Genomic DNA, 26,199 nt, shown 5'->3' on the forward strand with positions numbered 1-26,199 from the left:
GACGTGTACGCGCTGGAACGGTTGGAATTTGTCGACAATTCATCACCATGTGGTCATGAGTATACACGGTGTACAATTGCGTCTTTTTACCAGAAGGCAAGACAGATCCGATGAGGACAGACGTGTCTTGCATTAAGACAAAAACCACACGACGACACAATCGCTGAAACGGCGGCTCTTGATTTTCACAAACAGAAGGTATCCTGCACGAGGAAATTGAATGTTTATCATCACGAGATCTGAATTATATTAAACGATTTTGGCATGTTTGCGAACAGAGTTGGGCACGAATAGCAATCGGATTTTTGACCATAAATAAAATTTCATCACACGGCGCTTTTACGTATAAACAAACACTAAGTTTTGTACGAGCGTGTTCGTTACAACATGACAAAGGGGAGCACAATGGAAGTGGACTTCGAGAGCGCTTGCCCCGATCATTCACGTCAAAGACGCAATGAATTGAACATGAACGAAACTTGTGTGAATACCAGACTTGGGAGCTTCAAAGACGCTAACGACAGTTGTAGTATTGAGCGCGAAAAGGAAGATGAGGATTTTTACATAATTTGTGAGGGGCACTCGATACCGAAGGAACAAGACACAACAAACTATGCCGAAATCCGTACAAAAATACCTTGTTTACCTGTCGATACAACTACAAAACCGTCTTCTAGCGAAGCCAGACGAACGCGGGAGTCAGACAACCCTATTTTACGCCTTGATAAACCTGATACTTCGAGCGTTGTAGATTGTGAGAAAGATTACGGTCAGAGAAGGAAGATTGTCACGAAAGACGATTTTGCTCTGTACGAAAATACGCACCCGGCAAAACACGTACGGCAACACGGACGACAAAAAAACGATGAAAAACGCTGTTGCACTTGCTCGGACTCAGAGATTGGGTATCATAATACAGACTCTGAAATCGTTTATCAAAATACTTCGGATAGCTTTAACAGCTCACACGTTTATGAGAATTTCGAGAGAAAGACTGGTTGGTGTGCTCAAAGGATGAATAGCGAGCGGTCCACAGCATCGAACGAAACCTCAGAAACTGAGTCACTCTATGAAGATTTAGACGACGTATACGAAGCCATGTCTCCGCCAAAATGTGCCTCAAAGCCCATAGACATTGTTTACACCTCCATTGCGTTCGAACAACGTGTAAAAGCATCGCCAACTTCTGTTGGGTCTTACAGTAATTCCAGCTCGTTGGGAAGCTTGGATAGACCAGTTCTTCATAGAAGCGTCTCGTATAGTTACGGTGGAGCGCCCCTTGGCGTGGGGAAGCCGCCAGAGTTACCCCCGCAGAGGATTAGAGGGAGTAGAAGCTATACTGGCAACTCCAGGAGGCCCAGGCCCCAGAGCTTACACATGGAGTGCCAACATCCAACAACCGATTTCGGGCTGGGCTTATACACCGGGACATTGGTCGGCTGTTGTATCGTGACGAAAACGAGCCCGAAGTCTGTGCAAAAAGTCATCGGGGACTACTTAGCCCGCGAGAAAAAGGACCAATCGAAACCGGTCAGTTTTCAGGTAACCAGCGAATCACTACGTCTGGGGCTCAACTGTGCACCGTGGAGAATATTAGCTGAAAACAGCGTAGACGACATCGGATGCATAACAACCTACAGTTCTAGCAATAAAACAGCTCTAGGATACACCATCAGTAAACCTGGTGAGGACACGAAACTCTTTGTAATTCATTGCTCTGATGCTGATCAAATCAAAGACGCCATTGTGAGGAACTTCAAACGACCACCCGCTACAAATTTGGTAAGTGGTACATCATTAATTATATATTTCGCAATATACGCGTAGACGCTTATTTCGTCTGCATTCGTTTTCAAACCGGATCTCAACACGTATCGTGAATGTCGTTTTTAACACAAAAAAACACGCCGTTTCTGACGTGGCTGTCGTCTCTGTACTTGAGCAGTGTTCAGTTGAAATCTGAAACGGGCTCGAAAAATAGACTTCCTTTGCAAAACTCTAAATCAATGACATGTTTCAACTGTACTACAATGTGCCCTGAATATATTACGATATTTTTACTGAATATTATGGCGATATGTTATCAGCAATCACCGCACGGGTAATTCGCACATATTAACCTAAGCTTTTTTAACGGGCTCTATAAAAAAGCTTCACATAGCTATATACTGTGATAGTTATACTATACGACTGTTGAAATTAATGCGAGTTTTTCGTTACTTCGTGTTTATGAAAACGGATATGTTTAGACTAATAAGGTTTGGGGGGATAAAACTGCAGCGTAGTCCAAACACCGAATAAGAAAATAAATAATGAATCAAACGAAATTGAAGAAGGGTCCTGTGTATGCATGTTTACATATATTGACATTTCATCACATGGATGGCTGACTGTTTTTCGTGAAATGTCACTGAAGAAAATAAATTTAATCTAAACTTGAACGTAATGGTATTTTGAAAACCAGCAACCAACAATTGTATCTATACTAGTTTCGCGGGGTTAGACAAAATGTCTGTAGATAGTACACACTTTGGAAAAGAACTGTCAAATGCATAGGAAAGATATACTAATAGAAATCTTACGTATTCCAATGGTCGCAGTACATAATGGCGACTATAAAATTAACCTTGCTCGGGCAGTCCTATTTGTTTACGATTTAAAAGATTAGCTTTTTCGTCACTTAACTTGTTAATCAAGAAGAAAGTAAACATGTTTTAAAATGCTATCACAAAATTGGCCATCAAATCGTCGTTCACTAATGGGTTTGGATGGAAGAAACAGCAATTAGTTTTGTTTGAAAGAAATTTTTGTCAACATGCAAGATTAGGTATACAAGTGTTTGGTCTATATGCGATAAAACGGATTGATAGACAGTCGATTAAGAATTGGCAAATACACAAACCACACACGATCACAACAACTATAAATTCTGTAAAATATTACTTACTACGGTCTATGGCACTGAAAACGTTTGTCAACGATTTTTACAGGAACATAATCATCTATAACCAGTACCTATTCAGTACCGTAGCACTGCACCATAAAATCATAGTGCAAGCAATGCTGTAATAGAGCCCGATATAATAGAACAGCACCATTCTACCATACCAACAGAATACTATAGTATTATGATGGTACTTTGATATTTATCATTTATGTATGTATAATACCACCACAATGCCATGGTACGATACTGTAAAAGTGCAATAGGTATAATGGTACCGTATTAACATAGTACTATTATGTATTAACATAGTACTATATACTGATCTGCCATAAAACAGTAGCAGAGCAGAACTCTCGGTGTATATATCATCGCAAAAACGTCCTACCCCATATGATAGTAATACGCTACCATATACCACCATTGTGTCAGTGACGCAAAGTTAAACACAAAGAGTAATCATAGGCTAGCCTCGTTTCATTCACTAATTTTGTTGACTAATCTTAATAATATCCTGCTTGGCAAGGAAATGACAGCCATATATAGCGAGGGCTTTACGGAAAAGATTAGCTGAAATGATTAGCCATTCAGACGTTTCAAAGAAGATAGTCTTATAATCATGTACGTTTATAGCATACCGCACTAGGCTATAGCAGTATTCTATAGAAAATGACCTAGCTTATAATCCCTATTTTAGAAACTAGAAACTTGTGTTAGGGAAGTCGTTATCGTTCATAGAGGTATATATAGTAAGTTTTCTGTGATAAAAATACCGTCTTATGTATTAGTACGAAATAGGCCAACGTGAGATATCGTTTAGTGAAAAAACGTTTTCATCGAATTCTACTTTTGTATTATGATGCACCTTGGCACAGTCCCGAGGATAATACGTGTCAAATTGGTTTACGTAACATAATATGTTTCGGATTAGGCTCGGTTTGACCAGGAAATTTGGTCAAACATGCCTATATTATAAAAAATAAACCATCTCCGCACGTCTGAGTCATACAAGATTGCGAAACTCTCATTTCCATCCCATTTTCATTTTTCAACGGAAACGCAGTTTTTCGATTTGTTATTTTTTGACAACGTTTCCTCATTCCCTTGTTATTTCAACGACACGTATTTGTCGTCATTTTCCCCAAGCGAAGTTCAAACATTTACTCATTTGCTGTCCGGTGACATTAAAATAACATAAGTATGGATGGTCGTATAAGCCACTGACCTTTTGAACGAACCTGCTACCAAAACCAAGGTCAGCCACCAAACGCACTCTAGAGAATTAAACATGATAAGATGTATCATTTTCATTCCATAATTAATCGATACTATATAATCGCATGCACAGATGACTAACCAGGTTGATTTCTTTTTATAAGGTTCATAGGATTGGTAAAGTTAGGTATATACAAAGTTAATGAACCTGTAGTTAATACTATTCATGCAGTGTCAGTATATATACAGGACAATACGGTGTGGTACATATGCTATTTTCACATTTCCAGTTGACATGCACGATGTAAGGGCCGCCGTGCGAAGTATTTTAGGGCGAATAACGATGGATTTAGTGATTTTAAGAGGAGAAAAATGCCTTCACTCAGGGATATGTCATCTGCATTTTTGTGCAATGTCTGACCTAAAATGGTGGTCTTAAACTGCCTCAAAACACATAACACCGAAAACTAGCAAGTTTTTGACATTTTGCCAGAGCATTTTGTTGTTGATTGTTGTTGTTTAAAAGCAGGGACTAGCTGTAAGCAAATTATAACCAGAACCACGTGAGAATATTGGCAACTTTAATAATACCACATCCGGCGGTAATGCTCCATGGACGCAAAAAGGCGCATTGTTTATGAAAAAATAAAGTTGAGTTTACATGCGTTGTTTTTGTACCATCATGCAAGTAATCTTTTAATACACAACGTATTATGACTTTTACGATTAGCCTCGCCAAGATTTTTAATAGCAAAGCGTGTTTCGGTCGAGTACAACTTCAAATACGATGCGATTTCGGAAATTGATAATAGATTTACTATGTTTCCGAATCACCTAAGGCCACATTGAGTTCTTCTGGCCCTCCGTCACATTGCGTACAATCTGTGCAGTTTCACAAACGCAAGCCTTATTCTTGTATATTAGTAAGATATCAAGTTTAGCCATAATCTTTATAGTAAATGCAGCTATAGGAAAAGCATGCCATTGCAAAAGTAAATTATGCGTGCAATTCTTTTTCCTCGGAGTCACATATAAAAATTATGGGTAAAAGAAGTGTTGAAAAGCTGTGTCATTAAATAATTTCCTTGCAAATTTAGTAATAATTACTGGCTTATTTTGCCGTGAGAAAATGAAGGGTGTCTCTGTGGTTTGCGGTTTTTGGATTTTTGGGAAAGACGTTTCGTAATCTTATTAAAAACAATGAAACCATTCAACGGGGGTATAAATTTAATCTTCTTTTTTTAAAATGATCAATTTCATTCTCTCAAACAAACCTATTGAGCTTTTATATGTATATTTCAGTACTAGAATCGACAAAAACTAATTTGTGCAGGCAATTTGTGCCTGCTCTTTCATTCCATCCATATCTAGAGTTCCTCGAATTAAGGCGACCTTTCAGGGGGCATGTTGAAATAAATTGAATTTACGAGTTGTCATGAAATAGTCGCTAAATATAAATCCTTTAATGCACCCTTTCCCGAGGCAAGAATTATAAGTCAACTATGATTAAGATTATGTGTGATTTTGACGATACCCTGTATGAATACATCGCTTCCTTTCGGCGGAAACCTGCCAAGTTTGTCTGAGGTATCTTTCGAATTCGTCACGATATCATAATTGAATAGCACCTTTAATTTGCTATGGAATATTAGCTCGACGGTTGATATTGGTACATAATATAGGTTCATAACACAGGTTCATAACATAGGTACATATATAACATAGGTACATAACATAGGTACATAACATATATACATCAATACAACTTTATCACGTCAATTGCACGTATTTAACCTAATCAGGACTGCTTTCCTGCTTAAAATCTGGTTTGTCTTGCATGGGCAATGAATTAAGGGGGGGAAAATGACCGGTCTTGTGGATTAAACGATGAGAATTTGTTATGCACCCTTTTTTTTACGTTTTCATGCAATAAAATCTTTTGCACTTGAATGAACTTCGGATTATAATCCACTTCCTTGCAAATATACATGGAATTAATCGGGTTTAGTTATCCATTGCATGCAATCGTACTTTTAGACACCATTCGAACTAACTTAAATAATTCCTACAAGTTTAATGCCTGAATTAACGGGTGAATCGTGCAGGTTGTGTAAGCGACTGCTTGTTTTAAGGTTTGAAGATTTCGAGCCAGAGGAGACTGCACTTCATTGCGCACGTCTTTACTGCTCACCTCGGATGCCCAACTTCTCGAAACCGGATGTTTTATAGAAGATAGCTAGTCCGTTGACTATTTTCTTTAGTAATAGCAGGTCACGTATAGCATGCGCAAATATGAGAGGTCAAACACTCAAATCGATCAACCCAACAGAATGAAAATAAGATTAAAATGAGCCCAGACATGCACATTCGAAATCAATTTACTTTTTTATAAAAATAGTTGCACATTCGAAAAAGTATTTTACACCTTCACCTGCGAAGTGATTATAGGAGATTAAGATAACTTCATTTCTACAAGAAAGCAATCTTAAATTGCTCGATTTACGACTGAAGAAAATCGCGTGTTCTACGATGGTTGTTACGAAAAACCTAACCATTAATCCTTTCAAGTATAGTATGAGGCATCCGGCATTGTGGATGATATTCCTGTAATCAAATTACAATAAATATAGCAGTGCGTCACTCCAGCTAATATCGACCTTGACTTCGTTTGTTTGACAAAATAGGGAGTTTCTACCGCTAAGCATCTGTAAACGTTTAAAATCGAATTGAAAATGAAAAAAAAGAAGAATTCCTGCCGGGATATAGCCCTGAATATCCGTCTACCCACCACACCACTCAAACTCGATAAACTCGTCTATGGAATTATCGGCGTTTAGATTAGCTAGCTGTTCATTGCAGTTAACCTTGACTGGCATTACATAATTTTGATTATAATATGATTAATAAATCCGTTTACCCGTCTTCTTCATTATTACGCAACAAAACCTCGCGTATAATTCCTGCAGATACACATTTGGTGTTTACAATACCTTTTTTAAACGTTAATCCTTTGAATATACACTCAAAATAAAAGCCATGTAAAAAATATAGGTTCTTAAATTCCTACCAGATGTTGATGATTTTCTCTGCCTTTAAAACCGAACAATATTTTGCTGTGAAAAATAGAACTACGTTTTTATAATCAATTGTACCTTGCTTTGAACAAATAATTTGAGTTGCTATCTTTTGATTAGTCAACTTTAAAATTTGGCTATATTAGAAAAGATTTTGATAATTGCATGCATGCAAAATAAACCAAATATTGATCGAAGATTTAAGTTGTCCTTGAGATTTAAATCCTCTTTAAACATAGCAAGCGAGCAAGTCCGCTTCTGAGAGGAGAGCCAAGCCTTTGCATTATCGTGATTTGATCAATAGTCATTAATAATGTATTTATAAAAGGTGTTTGGTAGTTTTTCACGAGACTGTGCTAGCTACGTAGCACCAAATTGCAATATGTAACTGCTTTTGAGCCGAAATCAAGTTATAGTTGTCTTCAGGCGATTCAAAATATTTCAAAAGCAGCCGAATTCTTGTACGTTAAACGCATCTCAATTTCACTCATCTAATTTCATTTTCAGCTTTCGAAATGGTCCTCCATGGGGGTGCTTGCTACGCCAAGGTCGAGCAAGGCAAGGTCACTTCCGCGCATGTGCACACCGAGGAGCAGGCGGAACAACGAAGTCGCGAACTTCGACGAACTTGTCTACCTCGGGTCACACAAGGTGAAAAAATCCTTCCTGGTCGTGAACGACAACATTAGCTCGGTTCTAGATCATAGGGACTCCAAGGAGTATACAGTGGCAAAGATTGAACTCTATAAAGATGCTATTCACCTCAAGAACAGTGGGCAGGACAGAATACTCGATATACATCAACTCGAATGGATCCTTTCAATGGGGCTCTTCGACGAGGATCGGCGCTACTTCGGCTACATCTCGTCCAAGGCGTTTCAGGGAAGCAAGACGAGGACATCGTGTCACGTGTTTCGCTGTAACCGCGTCGGATTGGCTAGCCAGATCTTGGAAACTATCAGACAGGCTTGCCAAGCGACCTACCTAGCCCGCACGTCAGATTACCCGCCAGAATGTCGTTCCAGGACCAACTCGGGGGGCTCAACCAGTTCAGAGGGATCCGTCAGTTCCAATTCAGAGACAGTCAGTCTTGGCTCGACGGTAAGTTTATAGAAATTACAGATTATAAAAAAGACAAACATAGGAAGTACGATTGAGATAAGCACGAACCGAAACGCTACCTTTTAATTGCACTGTCGAATTTGTACACCATTGACCTTCAACCGTTTGACCTTCCCGATAACTTTTTAACATTACACTATTCAATATTTTAGAGTTCCAGCCCAACGGACGTGGACTGGAATCGAGCCCGCTCACCACGGCTGCGTAAAAAAGCGAGCCGCTTTCTTCCGAAACGACTGAGTAGGAACCGCATGACCACCATTCAGTCTTTTACGGAAGAAGACACGGGAATTGACACTCTCGGTGAAGAGACCACGGACACTTGTTCACCGGAAGAAAAACCCGAAACAAAAAGCGTGCCGAAAGAAGTTACCCAACCAGCGGAGAAAATTAACCAGCCTCAGGAAAAAGTTACCCAGACGCAGGAGAAAGTTACCCAGCTACAGGAGAAAGTTACCCAGCAGCCGGAGAAAGTTACCCAGCCACAGGAGGAAGTTACCAAACCACCGGGGAAAGTCCCCGAAGAGAGGCTTCCTCAACCACCGGTCGAAAAGCCCTGTATCGAGAAACGCACACCAGAAGAAAAATCCCGGTCGGAAAACAGCAAAGAAAGTTCAGAAAAACGGTTCAGCATATTGTACCTTATTTCTACGATAGTTAGTCCGCCTCTAAAACCAAAACACGTCAAGGAGTGCCTTAAACAGTTCCAGAAAAGTGTGGACAAGGCGATGAAAAAGTCCACGAATAACGGCCAACACTACAGGAAGGCACAACTGGTGTTTAGTCCCAATGGCGTGATGATAGTGGATAATCAAACCCAGGCCGCTCAAGCGTTTTATGAACGCGCGACCATTTCCGGTGTTCAAAGCCATCCCGACGGCAAGTGCGCCTTCGCTTTCACAACGGTGGTCAGTGGTAACACAAAACACAAGTGTCATCTGTTTCTACAGGATACGGATCCAATCGACGCGATAGTTAGGGAAATACAAACATACGTTAGATAAACTGCATTGATTATTTTAACATTCGTGCTAGAAATCTACAAACGCGCAAATATGAATCAAATGAAATCACAAAGTAACTTATGCAGGGGAATAATTTATTAATCTAATAGAGAGGACGGATTTTTTCCAGTAGTAATAATTTAATCTTTCACACTTTTTATACAGAAGTAATATAATTTCATTACATTATTTTATATTTTTTTGGCGACAAAGTGAAAATCAATTTGGGTGTAAAAAAGGTTGTTGATTTTTCACGCATAGACATTGGGAAATGGACAAGATACGAACACAAACTATAAATATGTTCTTTTGTATATAATGTATTTCTAAATTAATTCAGTTACATGTAATATATCGACGATGGTAAAATTAGATTTTCTAGAGCTTATTTAAAAACAATAATTGTCAAAAGATTTTGTAATGTAATGCCGTAGGGAATTCCATTAAATCTAAATTATGTGAACAATCAACTACGTTTTGAATGAACAAATATCAGTATTTTCAATTACATCGTCCTAAATTGAGTTAGCTTGTTTTTCCAATATTATATTTGATCGCGAGGATCTCAACGGGGGCAACCCCCTCCCCTCTCCCCCTTCGCCCCTGAGGATGGCAACGTGAACATTGAACAATCAAGGCAAAAGCGAACAACTTTACATGAACGATTAGGAAACGTTTTGCTTTCAGTAAAAACACAGCTGTGTCAGATACCACTTCTCCCGACTTGGAATGGCAGACGTTGAAATCAGGCCACAAAACGACGTCTTTCAACGCCTGACTTTCATTTCTTTTTCCACTGTTGTAAATTTCATTGTGTTAACTGCCGTCGTTCACGGTTTCTGTTGTAACGTTCACTCTGATGTTGGAAAGGGAAGGAAAGGGAAGGGAAGGGGAGGGAAGGGAGGACTGAAAAAGTGCAGCTTGACATTCGAGCCGTCACGTCTTGTTGCACAAGGCATTTAGGATAACATTAGACACAGCATTCTCCACTGCTCCTGCACAAACTCCATCGGTGAACAGTTTAGCGAAATGCGTGCCATCATGGACGGCATCCAAACGCGGGTTGGATATCTGAAAGGCGTCCAAAACCTGGATACCCGCGTCTTTCATAGCTCGATCCAAGAGAGCATTTAAGTAGCCAATCGTCGAAGGAGCTGGAGTCATCGTCCAATCATGAACAGCCTGATCTTCGCGCCATTTTAGACTCATCGAATTCACCCACAAAAATCTCCTTGGCCTTTTAAGTTTTGAGTTTGAACCTATTATCTCACGTTTTGACCCTGCAAGACCTCTTGTGCGATTGAAATGCTCAATTCCTTGTAAAAATGCAGCAATTTTTTCCGACATGAATTTCGTAAACGTCATCTCACGCAGAAGCCAGTGGCCGAAATTCATAAGGTAAAGATCACCTTCAAGTGTGGAATTTGGAAATGGGTAGGAGAAATGCGAACGTAAAGTTGCCGGATTGATGTAAATCTCGTTTGGCTGCTTGATGAACTTCGAAAAGGTAGCCGGCCACCGGGTCCCACGTGCGTCGAACACCCATTCCATCTTGGGCACGTGATCAAAAGCCGTTTTCACGTGGTTTTTGTAGCAATTCGGGCATGTGCCGTAGAGTCGGGTCGCCCAATGATAGGCCCTGAAGCGAGAATGTGAATCGCCTGTGAACACGATTTTTTCCCAACCGTTTTTCGCCAGACACATTTTCATCTCGTCGTCTTGATAATGGTGAAGTTGACAATTGTAAGGTAACCAAAAGTAACCATGGTTTTCGTCAAAGTCGAATTTAGTTTTAAGCTGCCAAAAACTGCATCTAGGCGTATAAAAAAAGTTCAAAAATAAATCTCAACATTGAAAAGTTCTACTGTACTTTTGATCTTCATGATCCGCACGGATTTCCATTAGTTCTACAGACCATGATTCATTAATCCTCGAGGACATTCACTACCACTACCACCACCCTTCGTTCACCTTTTGCGCCGGCTTGTGATTGGTTAATGTGATAAACCTATCGCATTTGATTGGTTCATCTTTGCTCAAAGGTAGCGGTGGTGATAGTGAAAAACTTAAAACTGAATCTCGGTAATGTTGAACGATTGCTTACCTCTCGATACCCCACAGGGCTCCACATTTCACCCATCTACCCTGCGCTGTACCGCTCTCGGTCTGTGTACAATATCGCGTAATATTTCCAGGGGGAGTTCGCCCTTGAACAACTAGAAAAAATGGCGATCCCGTTACGTTCACCATTCTTGCCTTCACATGACGAGAGTATTCAAGTTGCTCTGCGTTAATGTAAGTTAGATAAATATCGACCTTATATAAACCTCCGATGCTTGGAAGAAATACGGCTCTGTAAACATCGTCTTTAATATGCTCTACCTTCAGTGAAATAATTTCAAGGTCGCTCTTTGCTCTTCCCCAAAATGTACTTCGGCCCACTTTGAAATTGTTCGAGGATTTTGGTGAAAGGTGTAAAACTACAGGTTTCCAAGCGAATGCAGGGTTTACTGTTTCCACGATACTGTACGAAGCAACCAAATCTTCTTCCGTTATTGCTGTGTCGTTGGCTTGAGGTTTCGATGATTTAAAAAAATTGCTTCTTCTAGTAAGTACGCGGACTTGTTCAAATTTCCATATCAAGATCAGAAGGAGAACGAGCAAAGCGACAATGCATTGCAGAGATTTAATCCAGTTGCTTTTCGGAAGCTTAAAACTCCGACATAATTGAGGCATCTCAGAGAGGATAACATGTCATATGCGAACTGCTGAGGTTAGCCACTTTGATTATATTTTTTGACTCGACATGAGGATTGTTTCATGGACGAATCTTATCATTACAAACGATTTTGATAGCTGGATGTAAATATGGCTTACGAGATATGCCTTAGTGCGTGAAGTTTTCATTACGACTAAACAAAAGAGGGTATACGTAAAAAATGTTAATCTCATTTCTTTTCTAAACGACTACAATTACACTTGCTTATTCCATAAAACACTGGATACAGCAACTATACAGGGTGTATCAAAAAAAGGTAATCCAACTTCAACACGCTATTGTACGTGAACTACACAGTCTATGAACGAATTTTTTTCACTTTTGGAAATATCAGGCTTTTAACTATCGGATGACATGTTTTTAATACGAAATGGTGAAAAAGTGAGCACATACGAGGCTGATAAAAAATGTTAGTCGCAATCGCATATTTTCACCTTTGAGCCTAATTAAAGCAGTGCATGACAAAAGAAAAAAGCAATTAATCACGAACATGTCACAGTTTGCACTGGTTTTATGCCGCATTGCTTGGAATGTTCTCCTGATGTGATTTATTCCTACTTAATATGCATATGCGGGTAGTTTATTCAAAAGCAAAATTCTTCAATTAATCCCAAAGAGAGTTAATTTTCAATGGTTTTAGTCCCAATTGTCAGAGGTGAAAATATGCGATTTTGACTAACACTTTTTATCAGCCTCCTATTTGCTCATTTTTTCACCATTTGGTATCAAAAACATGTCATTCGATAGTTAAAAGCCTAACCTTTCGAAATGTGAAAAAAATTCGTTAATAGAATGAGTGGTTCACGTACAACAGCGCACCAAAGTTGGATTACCTTTTTTTTATACACCCTGTATGTCTATACCTATCTGTATCCAGTGTAATAGAAGATCAGTGGTGAAACTAACGTCGCTACGGACGATCCTGGTAATGGTTGACCAGTCAAGCATTTGTCTGGTTAAACATTTACTATTAGCTGCGTGTAAACTCACTTTAGATGAGTTTGCCGTCTGGCGGATGAAAACGAGTAATGACTCTGCATTTTTGCCCATTCGCTGAACATCAAAGCATGAAATAACCGGTCTCTTTACGCGTGTGGAATCGATCACATACGCCAGGGTAACAACGATGACTCAACTCAAGACAATGCAGGAGGGTTTTTAAACAGCTGTGTCTGAAGTCAGGAGATGTAATGTAATGAGTGTAATGAATCGTAACGGACATTATAAACATTTCTTTTCCATGTACATTAATAAAAGACACATTGTGTACGTAAATTGTTAAACTCTAGGACTATCTATGGTGCTAAGATCAATCTAACGTTTTACTATCCCCATTGCAGGGAAATTGTATAAAAAACTGACTGATTCGAGCGTATAAAATCTGATCACTAACCTTGTTTATGTTTGAATTCAATTTACCTCCGAGGGAACAATTACTGTTCAACAACGATAGCACATTGTAACACATGATCAAAATAAGCTTTGTTGTTAAGCAAGTCAATTGAGCAGGTTGCGCGAAAAACCCAAACAAAAACCCCGGAACGGGTGGCTTCATGCATGCACTTCTAGTCGTTTGAAGTAAAAAGAACACACGCGAATAATTGCTTGTCAAAAGAGGATTTCAAGGAGCCTTTGTTGTAAATGAAAAGTATAGTTTAAGAATTGGGACAATTTATGCAGTGTCAGTGTGTCACTCTTTTCTCATATATATATATATATATACCTATATATATATACATATCTAGTTTTTTGTAGGTTATGCATCAGGGAACGTGTATAGTGCGACTGGTCAGCAGCATAATGCGGCTGCACCGCTGCATATAAATACTTGGCTATAACTGAAAGCTAGAATAACCATTTTCAACTAGGTTAAGAATCGACTGCTTCCTGGTGTAGATCATATTAACTGTGTGTAGATATAAAACTATCTTGAACTAACCAAAGATTTTGCATGTGGTAATGTGATTTAATTTAGACGCAGAATAATAATGTTAAAACACAGATGTTCTTACATCCAGACACTGGAAGCATTTTTAAAAGCCGTTAGTTTGAAAATATATACATTAGGAGAATGATTTTAGTTCAATATACAGCTAGCCTGGTTTACTATAGTATATTCATGATCGGGTATATCAGAATGAAAAAATTCTAGAAGATTTCAATGTTTACTTGATATACAAAAGAAAAAAACGTAATACCAGTTTAAATTTCAAAATCCATGTCACTGTGCGTTCTCAGAATCTGTTCATATCCTGCACGCAATAGATACTGGAACGTGGAGTTCTCGGGCAGTCCAACCGCTTTGAGATCCTCGGAATTTAAAAAACTTTCGAGGGACGGCAAGTATGAGGCTAAATCAAACCCTAAAATCAGGCAGATGTTGGTCATTCACAGGACAATTCGTACAATTTTCTCGTAAACACGTTGCGAAGCCAAATATATGGGCGCTTTCCTTTACTAGTATATACGGTAAAAACGGCCAGGCCGGTCCTGTTGTATTTCTGAACAGACTGATTACTGCTATTTTAGAGTGTTTCAACAACTCTGCATTCAAGTATATCGTTATTCACATTTGCCTAGCACGGAAAATGCAGTTTCCCCGCTATATTCTTACGGAAATACTGTATTTCAATTCAAAATATGACCGGTTTACCATTTTAGGCGCTTCAAGGAAAGCGCCCTATATGGCTAAATACTGCATGCATTTCTACGGGTTAAAATACTCATAATAGTATATGCTTCAATTATAATAATTTGTGAAGCATTATGGCAACATAAATACGTTTTTTGAACGAGGAAAGGGCGGTTTATAGTCAAAATGAGCTCTAGCATGGCTGAATATTTCACCGAGGAAAGTCATTTGCCTGATGATTTGGCCAAACGAATTTTGGAGATATTTTAATTTAATGGATCATCTCCTGTTTATATATAGACTGACAGATTATCTTTTCTTCACCATAATCCGTTCAGACGAACGATCAGTCTTGTTAATTAAGGCTGATTTTCATGACACAATTCGTCGTAATTTGTTGTTATTCGGTTTTAATATGTCGGATTTCGCACAACGAATTACAACTTGTGAATTATGTCGCATGAAACGCACCTTTAGGTATAAAATAGACCATACAACGGCAAGACCAAACCATTGCTTACATGCAATGTTATATAGTTAGATTAGTGAGAAGCCCGACCTCTACAGTAGCTACATTTCTATAACGAATTAACAAGCATCCATACACATACCTTCGTGCAAAGCTACTTCGACCGTTTTAAAGAATACCGTATTCCTTGCGGCCAATATGGGATCGTCCGCTTCCATATTTGCCCAGCTAAAAACATTCAACGAAAGCACGAGGTTTGAAAATACCGCTTGTAATCTTGGGAAGGACATAAGGAATAAATATATCAGCTAATGCCGTAGAGGAAACAAAGAAAACAAAAGGACAAAACAAATAAAACAAAGGGTTAATATGCATGACGCAGTGCATGCAGTCTATGATAAATAAGCATAAGCATGCACAAACATAAACACAATTAAATTCACGTCAGTGCACGTCAGTGTGAATTTATACTTTTGCAATGTCTCAGGTTATCATTTAGAAAAATGATAAAACTCAAATCTTTTTGGATCAGCCCTGGACCACTTTCCTTTGTAAACGATGAATTGGAAAAACAGATATAAAGACGAAAAAGGGGAATTTTAAAATAACAAGAAAAGGTTCTTTTTGTTTTCTGAATTTTTTCTTATAAGAAAACCTGTTTCCTTTAAAGCGGTCCTATAAGAAGTATAAGGACAAACTAGATGTATCTAAGCGCCATCTTTGTAAAAATTTCATTTTATGGAATAGAACTATCGTATACTATACTTCATAAGTCACTCACTCGTCTACGAGAATGGCCTGGCACCAAATTCTCAACCGCAGTGTTTCGTATTCATCGCGTTGATCTTCGTCCTGAAAAATTGAAGTAAAATCGCGGTTGTTGTATGCATGTCGGTTGAATTGCTAGAACATGCTGACCGGTCCATTTTTTGGACTGAGATCAGGTAAAATTGACGAATCGCATATACCGTATATGCAATGTGCAAAACATCCAAAGCTTTTTTGAAATCAGATTCATCACGATTTCTGTTCACGTCGCTTATATAAAGCTAGAAAAAGGAAGGGATTCTCAGTTGAGAATGAACGTTTAACAATACGAGTTTCTTGAACACTTTAAGTGGCTGTTTACATGAACCCGGTTACCCGAGATTCAAAGAAGCGTGAGATGATTTTAAGGTATTGAAATGAGCAGATAACATAATCCTGGCAGTCGTATAATCACCACAACAATAGCATGTCCTTATTTGGTGTCATAAAGACTTATTTCAATACCTCAAAGTCCTCTCACACTTCGATGAATCTCGGGTAACCGGGCTCATGTAAACAGCCCCTAAAGCTACAAATCATATAAAGATGAACTGTACCGACCTCTATTAGTTGATCTGGTGTGAGAGGTGGCATGTCCACCGGGTCTACAGAAACACTCTAAAAATGAGGAGATGAAGTATTAGGCCTATATTTGACCAGGGTAATAAAAAATTATACCTGTATATATGCATGGGAACTCGACCAGGTTATAAAAAAATTATGATGGTCAAATATACCGGAATATGGTATACTCGACCTTGGTAATAAAATTAGTGAAAGTCGAATATACTGGTACAGTATATGCTATACTCAACATCTTTGAATTTAAGATTAAAATTGGCTTCAAGCAATGCAGTAACTAAATTCTAAACAAATGAACACACCTGTAGTATCTCAGAAGGAATGGTTTCTTGATGTGTAATCAGAGTTTCTTGATTTGTTATATCTGTACGAGGAAGCAAAATAAATAAATCATCATCAAGTTTGCATGATTGGTCCCTCGCGAGCCAGCGAAACCTCGTGCAATATCTGGCTAATGAAAAAGGTCTATTCATCTCACCTAGATCAAAATTTAGACTATATATACAGCTGGAATCGACAGTTGTGTAAAGATACTGCATGTATACATTACCATCTAAAATTTGTACAACATTTTCATCTTCACTTTCATCTGAGGCAAGCAACGCCAACTTGGCGAGACTAAGTAAGGTCTATGAGAACATGAAAAGGCAGAATTATAGTCAAAATTCGTTTCAAAAATATGATTCATAGCCTCGATGTAATGTTACCTTTTTCCGTCCCAAATACATCTCTTCTTTTTCAGATAAGTCTTTCAGTGTATCGAAAGCCTAAGTCATAACAATGCAAGAAAGCTATAGACTACTCAAGGTTTCGGAACGACATCAAAGGCTAGTGTACATTGTGGAATTTAAGTGATAGCTCTCGAAAGATTTGTTTATGTTCGGACACCATCTTGTTCCACTTCATTTCACGTTTCAAGCAAACGTCACAACAAAACCTTTAAAATACCTGGTAGAATGAATGTCTCTCGATGTCGTGAAGCCACTTCAGGTGGTCGTGAGATGACAAAAACTTCGAGAGATTCTCATGTTGTGTTGTTGGCTGACTCATGAGTTTGCTTCGCTTGCCTGCAACATTCGTTGGAAAGACTTTCTAGTCAAAAGACGCCTTCCTTCACATAGCAAAAAGCAGTCCTTGGTACATAGTCAAAGCAGTCCTTGGTGCATTTTATTTGAGTCCAATAACTGACAAGGTCCAAGTATCAAGAACTTTATGTTTAAATATATTGGTATTTCACATATATGTTTAGCTGCACGGAAAAGTGCATGCAAGGCATCTAAATCCAAAATCGTAGATTTCAAAATACATAAAAGGAAATGAAAACATACCTCTGTCCATATACCATTTGAAAGCAAAATCTGAGAAATTCTACAAACCAAACCAATTGCAGAGAACAATGCCGTTAACCATATCTTATAAGCTCTCTATTATAAGCAGCGAAATCCCGCATAACAATATATACACATGCAACAGATATTGCTGTTTCTTTCAACCATTTTTACCTCAGTGCTGAACAGATTCATGTAGTGCTGTAGTTTATCTTGGTCTTGGAGTTCTTCACAAATTTCGATCAAAATGTCAAAATCTCGATATTTCTCGGCAAGTGAAAGCGCCTCTTCGAGGTAGCCACGAGAAACTGAAGAATATGAAGCTGGTTAGCTGATGTTTACAACGTTACCCATTGTTGTTGTTTTGTTGTCGTTTTGCTGTCGTTTTGCTGTCGTTTTGTTGTCGTTTTGCTGTCGTTTTGTTGCCGTTTTGTTGTCGTTTTGCTGTCGTTTTGTTGTCGTTTGAAAAGTGTATTTATGAATCTCTTCAAAACATATCGTCTCTTACCTAACGGGGAGATAACTCGACGGCGATCAAGCTCGTATTTTTGAGTGGTTTCCTCAAATTTGGATTGATCGTCAAGATTTCTAGAACCGAGGTGAAACAATTAAGGATTATCCTCCGCTATACATCAAAATCTTCAATCCAGTTAGCAGGTGGTATCACAGCATGCTAACGAGAGACACTGTGGATGCAAACCAGCGAGTCGACAGAGGTTTTTCACGAGCACAAGATGTACCTTAGAGAGTTCAATTGTGTCACATAACCGTCAAGTAAGATATCCGAGAGATGGACAAGTTGTTGAACTAACACGGCTTTTGTCTGAATCAAAACAAAACGAAAAATAAACTCGACTTTCAACTTCTCCATGTAGCATCACATAACTGTACAGCAATGCATGTTATCATACCTATAGATGTATCTATCATTTAGCCTAAGTATTCCTTACCGTACCAAACGGTACCGTACCGTATTTGAATGGATATTTAACTTCCGTTTTCCCTGTATATCTACAACTATACCTACATAACTATACATTCATTCATCTAACTGTACATTTTTGTTCCTAAATGCACATCACTATACATCTATACACACAACCATACATCAACCTAACAATACATCACTGTACCTTCTGGTCCTCAGCTAAGGGAAACGCTCTGTCGCGAGTGATGTCAAGCTGAAAGAGAGATTCGAGATGTTTTGGAATTTGGACTCTAATAAACAGACTAAAAACCTCTTAATGGGTGTCGAACGATCCACCGCGAACCTGTTCAAGAAGAAGAGTCCTAGTTCCATCAGGACCGGTTGATGCTGTCAAGAAAACAAAATGAATGGGTTTCGTTAGGAAACCATCGTTCACGAGGCGGTAGGCATATTAAGATAATCAGGCTGGTAAAGAAGGTGCTTGAATCTCAGAAATTGTAATACCTGTCCAAGGTAAGAATTCGACGAATATTTCATCATCGCGAGATGAAGTGTAGTGTTGTTCGTTTGCTTGACGATACTGCCAGGCTTCTTGAAGAGTATTCTAAAGTAGAAAGGTGCAGAAATTGGGATTGATGGCATTGGTAACTTACTGTCGTTTATCTGTTGCAGAAAAAATATTTGTGCGCATCATAACACAAGTACCAAACACAAGGACAAAATACTAGAGAAATTTGTCAAACAAAACCGCACTCGTTTGGCGAGGCTTCATTACCACATTTACTATCGCTACAATAAAATCAATCTTTAGCAAATATTGATAAATACATTCGTTCCTGTGTTTTTGAATCAACCAATTGCTGTTCGTTTCAGTGATTGTTGACCAATTAGAAACAAGCATACAGATGACTTTATAGGTAAGGATTTGATGCATGCAAACATTTCAACTTACTTCCAATATACTATTTACAGCCATAATGATCTCCTGATAATCTTGCTTTGTTGGTTGTTGGGATAACTTATACTTCTCAAATTCCAGTAGCCCAGAAATAACGTCTGAAATTCGGCTAACCTAGAAAAAGATGTACGCATCAAATTTGAAGTAAAATATTTATACAATATCATCTTCACACAATAATAAAACTAAAAAAACGATGGTGTGCGTGGTGTTGATGTGGATAAAGAAGATTTCCAATCATAAAAAAGGTTTCTGTTTTTTTATATTTTTATAAAAAGAATTGAAGACGAAAATACGATCACAGATCTCTCAAAGTTCATATAATAAGATCAAGTCAAAATTGATTAGGCTACCTCACGGTAAAACAAATCTTGTTGTGTAAGACCTTTAGGAGCCGAGTCTTGATCTCTGCGTTTCATAACCAGCTCGATTGCACCGTCCATTAACTCCTGATGTCTACAAATATGAAAATAACTTCATAACTGCGGACATATAGCAATATTAGATAAAAGGCCACTCAGATTCTGTTATATAAACAAATATAGAGTTCCATTGCATCGTTTGTGCGAACAGCAACCTCCCTTGCGGAACGCCATTGCATATTTGAACTTACTTGTTGTGCTGCCTTCTCAGAGCTATTGCAAACTTGAGCTTCTCAGCATGACCACACAATGAATGCCTTGTATTAACGATCCTTCCAAACTGTTGAAACGTGGACAGCTGGAACAAAAAGAAGACGAAATAGATGACACATGATGATCTCTTCAAGACAATTTGGATAAAGTGCCCTGTTTTCCAATTTTCAATCGAGATAAGCGAAAGCATGCTGGGAATAAGCCGTTAAACGAGACATAATGATACCTAAATCCACACAAATGTAAAGAAATCTATGCGGAAACCTTTTGAGACAGAAAAACCTCCTTCAAGAATTGTACAAAGTAATCGTGAGCTTTAAGTTTGTCCTCTAGTTGATGGATAATGATAAGAGAAGCCGATGATGAACCAGAATCTACAGCGAACAAAAGATTTCACTAGAAAAGAGATTCCTAACCATGGTGTTTCCACAGGCTTGGGTTGGGGACAGGTTTTCGATTACAATTTGAAGGTATAGTATATTCATTAGGCATTGGGTCTTGTTTTTTGGTAAACAGACAGAGTTGAAATCCAGTTAGTTGCTCACCGGCTGGAACAGCCTCAGCCCATCTGGGATCAGAGGCCGGGTAATCATCGATAATTTCTTGACTAACATTCACAACAGCATTGTCAAAACTTGATACCCCTTCGAACAGTGAGATATCTTCAAATTGTTCCTCACACATTGTTTGTGCCTGGTCCTAAAGGGAAACACAACAGGACGAATTGTATTTTGTATTGTGAGCCTTGTGAACTGAACGTGTTCCTCTTCCAGTGAATGTTCATGTTTCCATTCCTTTGCACTGTGTACTTCACTGTCCTGCGTGTGTCCTGTCCTGTCCTTTGTACTGCTCTGTGTATTGTACTCTACTATCCTGCATATGCACTATCTGTCCTTTCCACTGTGCTATTTATTGTGCTCTTCACTGTCCTGCATGTGTACCGTCATGTTCTTTGTACTGCACTGTGTATTGTACTCTACAATCCTACACGTGTACTGTGCTGTCCTCTGTACTATCTGAACTATCTGTACTGATCTCGAGATCATATTCAAGACTCTGTTCTATTAAGCGTTTCCAATGTCTACACTCAAGTAAGAATACTGTATTCCATCACCCAGTAAAGTACAATAATGTCCTTCACTTTTCTCTAATCGACTATAAAGGTTTTTTCTCGAACCATCCATCAGTCGTCGTGCAAGGCCGTTAGGCTATATAAGTACAAATACTGAATAAACATTTATTTTATACCTTATTTCCTTGACAAAACTGTAAAAATGCTGTCCTCAACGTCCCCATGTTATCGCCTGCGCCAACGTTATCTTCTTGCGCTGGTATTTCAGAGGCGAGCTAAATAACAAGTACTCTGGTGTTATTCCATTAAAAACAATGGAATCTGTTTGATTGATTACTGATCTTTCCTCCCACCGGCGGATTCGTACCTGATGTGGCGAGGCCAGGTGTTCGGTCTCACTATGAAAGAAATGTTGGAAACTTTATCATGATTCATGAGCTACAGTAAATGAGCACCGAGTAACCCACTGGATCACCCAACGTAAGTATTAATAGCCTATTCCTGACTCCTTTAACTCAATGTGGAATAACCGTCATGCTCTAAACAAAGATAAGAGAAATCATCTATTCTTAGGCCATGCAAAACAAACCTCTCAGATTCATTTTCTGTCGTAGCTGTGATGTTGATAATGCCGTGTCTTCTCACGAAAAACAACGCTAAGTTTTCCGAGAAACCTGGGTGCAAAGTACTTACATTGTTGCAAAAATACTCACAAATGAATGAGATTACTTTGATGATACAAATAACATGTACTCAAGGGAATGATTATGAAAATTTGACGACGAAAGAAATCATTGTCTATGACTAACCAGATCCCCATAATCCTTCATCTTCGGCAAGAAATTCAACCTTATTCAAAACTTCATCGGTATTTTTGACTTGAAATATGAAATATATAAAAATATAACCGTCTTCTGTTTCCTTAATAATACATTCAATGCATAGTCGAGTACTCACTTGAAAAAGGAACAATGATATTCTCGCTGTACAAAAACGCATGTTTACTTGAAGCAGGAATAAGCAATTGAAAATCCACCAGTTTTTGATGCAATTCCTCCTATAAGAGTACAATACAAACCAAAATTGTCGCTTAGTTTTCTTTGTGGATTTCGACTTTACCAGGGTGAAGGTAAGACGTGCAGCGGCAAAAGGGTGCTTTTTGTGCTGAGAATACAGTCAACTTAAACCCTTGCCGTGTTTGATCAGCTGCTTTTTATACCTTGTATTCCTCGGCAAATCTGAGTTGAACAAAGGAAACAAATCGACCAAATGTATCACTTTCATCGTCGACATCGAGAGTTCCTTTTCAAAGAGAAACACGGATATAGTATTATTATAATGTTCAAGAATGTACAAATATATAATATTTTATTTTCAACAAGAACAAAATCCATGTAGCGCCATAGCAAAATGAGTAGAAATACAAAGCTTCGTTAAAAAGAATAACAAATTTCGACTAAGAAATGATTAACTTTGCAGCGCTTCATACAACATTCTGCAAGCAAACTTTGCAGTCATTACATGGTCGAAGCTTATAACAATTATTTCATCTAATAATTTTATGTGTAAATAAATTTACCTAGAAAATAATACATTCGCGCCTCGTCAAGTTCTGGATTTTGAACAAGCATCGCTGATAAGACTGAAATTCCAGAACTGAAAGAACATCCAAAAAACCCAATCAAATTTAGGTCACTCAGTTTCTACATTGGAATTTTCTAAGAACAGCCACGAGTCACGAGTGGGGTATTTCAAATAATTTCTTCAACAGACTAAGGTACCTGGATTCTTGAGCGTCAATACAAAATGACTTCACTTTATCTAAGCCAATCTGTGGCAAAATAAATGAAAGAATTATACAAGAAACGAGGTACGAATTAACACGACACAGCAAAGTGTTTAACTTTGTTTGAAAACCTGAAATCGTTGAGACGTTTGTTGCTCAAAAAGAGCGCAGATATTCCACTCCACTTCGGTCTGAAAGCAAACAAGGTATACAATATTACTAAGACATTACAGTATTTAAACCATTGCACTGAATTGCACCACACTTAATTGTTATGCGTGCCGAAGTTACATATGGATTCACCTTTTCGCTAATTCCTCTGCCTCCATGATTTTCAGCAGTCCACTTGCGAAGAGAGTTTTCAGAGAGAGCATAAAAGTTTCTGAGAAATTAAAACGATATATTTAAATAGCCATGCTCCAGACAACCAATTGGTTCTGGCAGAAAGAAATTCAATGATCCCACCTTAAGGAACCTTGGCAATCCTTTTCCACAATTATTTTACGTAAAAGCTAAAAAACCAAACATAAAAAGATTAAATACATTTCGTAAATACAGGTAGTAAGACGAATGATGGCAAAATTACGGTTGACCCACCGAAGAGCTGGATTCATTCGCGCCAAAAATGAAAGACGACATTCGGCGACCAAAACCGGAAAGCACTCCGCCAGGTTGACGAAAACGATGAAATGAAATGGTTTTCTAGCGGAGATTAATTAATACAGACTCCGTGTTAAAGTTTTAAAAAAGAACAATGCAAAAAATGAATGAAATTCTACATAGCGAGCATGAATCGAGACACATATAACAAATATTTCAACAAATCAATTATATAGATTCAAGTCATTCAACCAAACCAAAATATGTGAAAATAATATTGCATATATGCATATAATATTGCATAATAATCAATATTGCATAAATCAGGCTCTTATTCAAAATCTTCAAAGCAAACACAGAATATGTAATCATTTGATTATGTACATATATACAGTACCTTCTGTATTTGTAACAATAAGATATCATTTGTTGTAGTAGACAGTAAATAACCATGAGGCTAAAAATATAAAACAACTGTAAGCCATTTTGTAAACTAATGCAGATTCCATCTGTACACTAGAGTTGTATACCCTCCAGCTGCATAATTTCATGAGAGTGGACAAAAAAAATTAGCATGAAATTACTTGAAACTCAATCAATGAATGAAATTCTTGTCCAACCAGCTCTGTTTCGGTTTCAATCGGACTGCTCTCGTACATCATACTCGGCCAATAACAAACCAGACCTTCAGGCGAGACCGCAAGCACTCCATACTGCCTGGAGTCGATGTTTGGAGCCCCAACCAGACACACAAGTTTAGCACTATTGTAGAGTTCCGTTGGTGGGAGAACAAACTCTTTGCAAAATGTTGCCTTAAAAAACAAAGTACTAACGTTTCCTTGTGTTTTTAGGCAGTTGCTGGATTAGTTTATTGAGATTATTGTTAATAATATAGCAGTGAAACTGCAATTCTGTTTTAGGCAGATGTAAATAATCATATGAATGCAATGTAACATGCTTCTCCAGGAAGGATTTACAATTGAAACATGTTCAATGCTTGCTAGAGTCAAATTAATGAGATAAATTGATAACAAAACCTTTGATTTTTCTGTGGATTTGTATCTCCAAACTAACAACCTTCTTTCGAAAACCAGCCATGCCCAGCCAGAAGGATCTAAATGCACACTGACAGGAGAGGATCCTACGTAATAGTAAAATAAATGATTAAATATTTTGTTATTTTGGCCTAATAGCAACAAACTAAACATTTCAAATGAAACCATACTTTCATGAGCTGCAGCAACTTCATTCACTTGAACCGGCAAAGGTAGTCCGTAGGTTTCAACAAGATGTAAAGGTGTCTCTTCTATAACTCTTGCCGGAATTGAAGGTTTCTGTGAGTGGGTACCTGACCTATAGCATAAAAAAGTCAAAGGGAATGAGACTGACACTAATCACTGAATCAACAGGTATACCAAGAGAGTTGTGTATAGGGGAGCAATGGCAATCGAATGCCATCCTGCAATTTTAAAGGATGGAGGTGATAGAGGTAGGCATCATAATCAAATTGAAACCAAATTCATATCATAATATGATTCGAATAGCCAAAGCCATGATCTTGATAATTTAAATTCATTGGAAGAAAATGCTTTTACGATGCTTTCGTTTTTATCATTTAAATATTCAATCAAATTTGATGTCATACTTTTAGAACTAGGGTAACTTTACATTACTATTTAAATAGTCTGGCTGATTGTTAAGTTTCTCAGCTATGTTGAGAGATCATTATATACATACAGTACTGTCACATTATTAAATACAGTTTTGTTACATATAACACACTATAAACTACCACGGTATCTCACCTGTTTGAACGAGGAAATAATCTACTTGACTGCCCGGGAGAACTAAGACTTCTCCTTGACGTGTTTCTTGGTGTAAAAGGCGACAAAGTAGAGCGAGAAAGCTCGGAGGTATTAAACATTTTGCTAACTTTCACCCACCATAGCAAGGAACTCTGACAACGTGCAGATTATGCTAAAGTCGAGATATTTTGAATTTCTAATTTCCGGTTGTTGGAATATTACAAGTCAGTGTTCAACTGGAGCACAGAGGTTGACCAACTGGTTGACCCAGATAGTTAGGCCTCAATTTCCGCGAAAATATAATATTCCGAAATTCTGAACTTCAAAGGGTGAGACAGACATAGTAGACATTTTTATGTCACTTATTTCTTTGGGGTGAGACCATAGAAAATACTAAGTTTATACAATATACTGTATGATAAATTTCATGTTTATCTTTTTACCCATTCGTTCATTTCG

At 38.1% G+C, this 26,199-nt stretch overlaps 2 protein-coding genes across 4 annotated transcripts; one reads left to right on the plus strand and one right to left on the minus strand.

Annotated features, from left to right (window-relative positions):
• Positions 1 to 9,835, plus strand: LOC114522083. The gene is made up of 3 exons (XM_028542703.1): positions 1 to 1,782; positions 7,741 to 8,334; positions 8,508 to 9,835. The coding sequence occupies exons 1-3, from the start codon at positions 388 to 390 to the stop codon at positions 9,357 to 9,359; spliced, it is 2,841 nt and encodes a 946-aa protein (XP_028398504.1). The 5' UTR covers positions 1 to 387; the 3' UTR covers positions 9,360 to 9,835.
• LOC114522082 (nuclear pore complex protein Nup133-like) lies at positions 3,731 to 25,946 on the minus strand. Of its 3 annotated transcripts, XR_003686865.1 has the most exons (40): positions 25,741 to 25,946; positions 25,161 to 25,288; positions 24,973 to 25,076; positions 24,520 to 24,747; positions 24,333 to 24,392; positions 23,933 to 24,037; positions 23,801 to 23,847; positions 23,639 to 23,717; positions 23,467 to 23,526; positions 23,331 to 23,380; positions 23,129 to 23,205; positions 22,769 to 22,851; positions 22,507 to 22,606; positions 22,359 to 22,427; positions 22,139 to 22,223; positions 21,917 to 21,947; positions 21,726 to 21,824; positions 21,023 to 21,176; positions 20,742 to 20,851; positions 20,456 to 20,562; positions 20,196 to 20,298; positions 19,837 to 19,956; positions 19,389 to 19,488; positions 19,228 to 19,271; positions 19,090 to 19,137; positions 18,697 to 18,779; positions 18,465 to 18,544; positions 18,131 to 18,264; positions 17,957 to 17,996; positions 17,577 to 17,695; positions 17,336 to 17,395; positions 17,179 to 17,257; positions 16,931 to 16,992; positions 16,608 to 16,664; positions 16,208 to 16,288; positions 16,021 to 16,091; positions 15,382 to 15,467; positions 14,337 to 14,501; positions 11,742 to 12,271; positions 11,485 to 11,575 (listed from the first exon to the last, which is right to left on the minus strand). XR_003686865.1 is itself a non-coding variant. In XM_028542702.1 (39 exons), exons 1-38 carry the CDS (start codon positions 25,857 to 25,859, stop codon positions 14,341 to 14,343), a joined length of 3,423 nt encoding a protein of 1,140 aa, XP_028398503.1. In that variant the 5' UTR covers positions 25,860 to 25,946; the 3' UTR covers positions 3,731 to 4,218; positions 14,337 to 14,340. The 3 variants fall into 3 exon arrangements, 2 of the variants coding, with proteins under 2 accessions (XP_028398503.1, XP_028398502.1); XM_028542702.1 differs by lacking the exons at positions 11,485 to 11,575; positions 11,742 to 12,271 and adding an exon at positions 3,731 to 4,218; XM_028542701.1 differs by having other exon boundaries at positions 11,506 to 12,271.
• Positions 25,947 to 26,199: the final 253 nt, after the last annotated feature.

This window comes from Dendronephthya gigantea, unplaced genomic scaffold, assembly GCF_004324835.1.
Source record: "Dendronephthya gigantea isolate DGI-Jeju-01 unplaced genomic scaffold, DenGig_1.0 000022F, whole genome shotgun sequence".
NCBI classification, from domain to species: Eukaryota; Metazoa; Cnidaria; class Anthozoa; order Malacalcyonacea; family Nephtheidae; genus Dendronephthya; species Dendronephthya gigantea.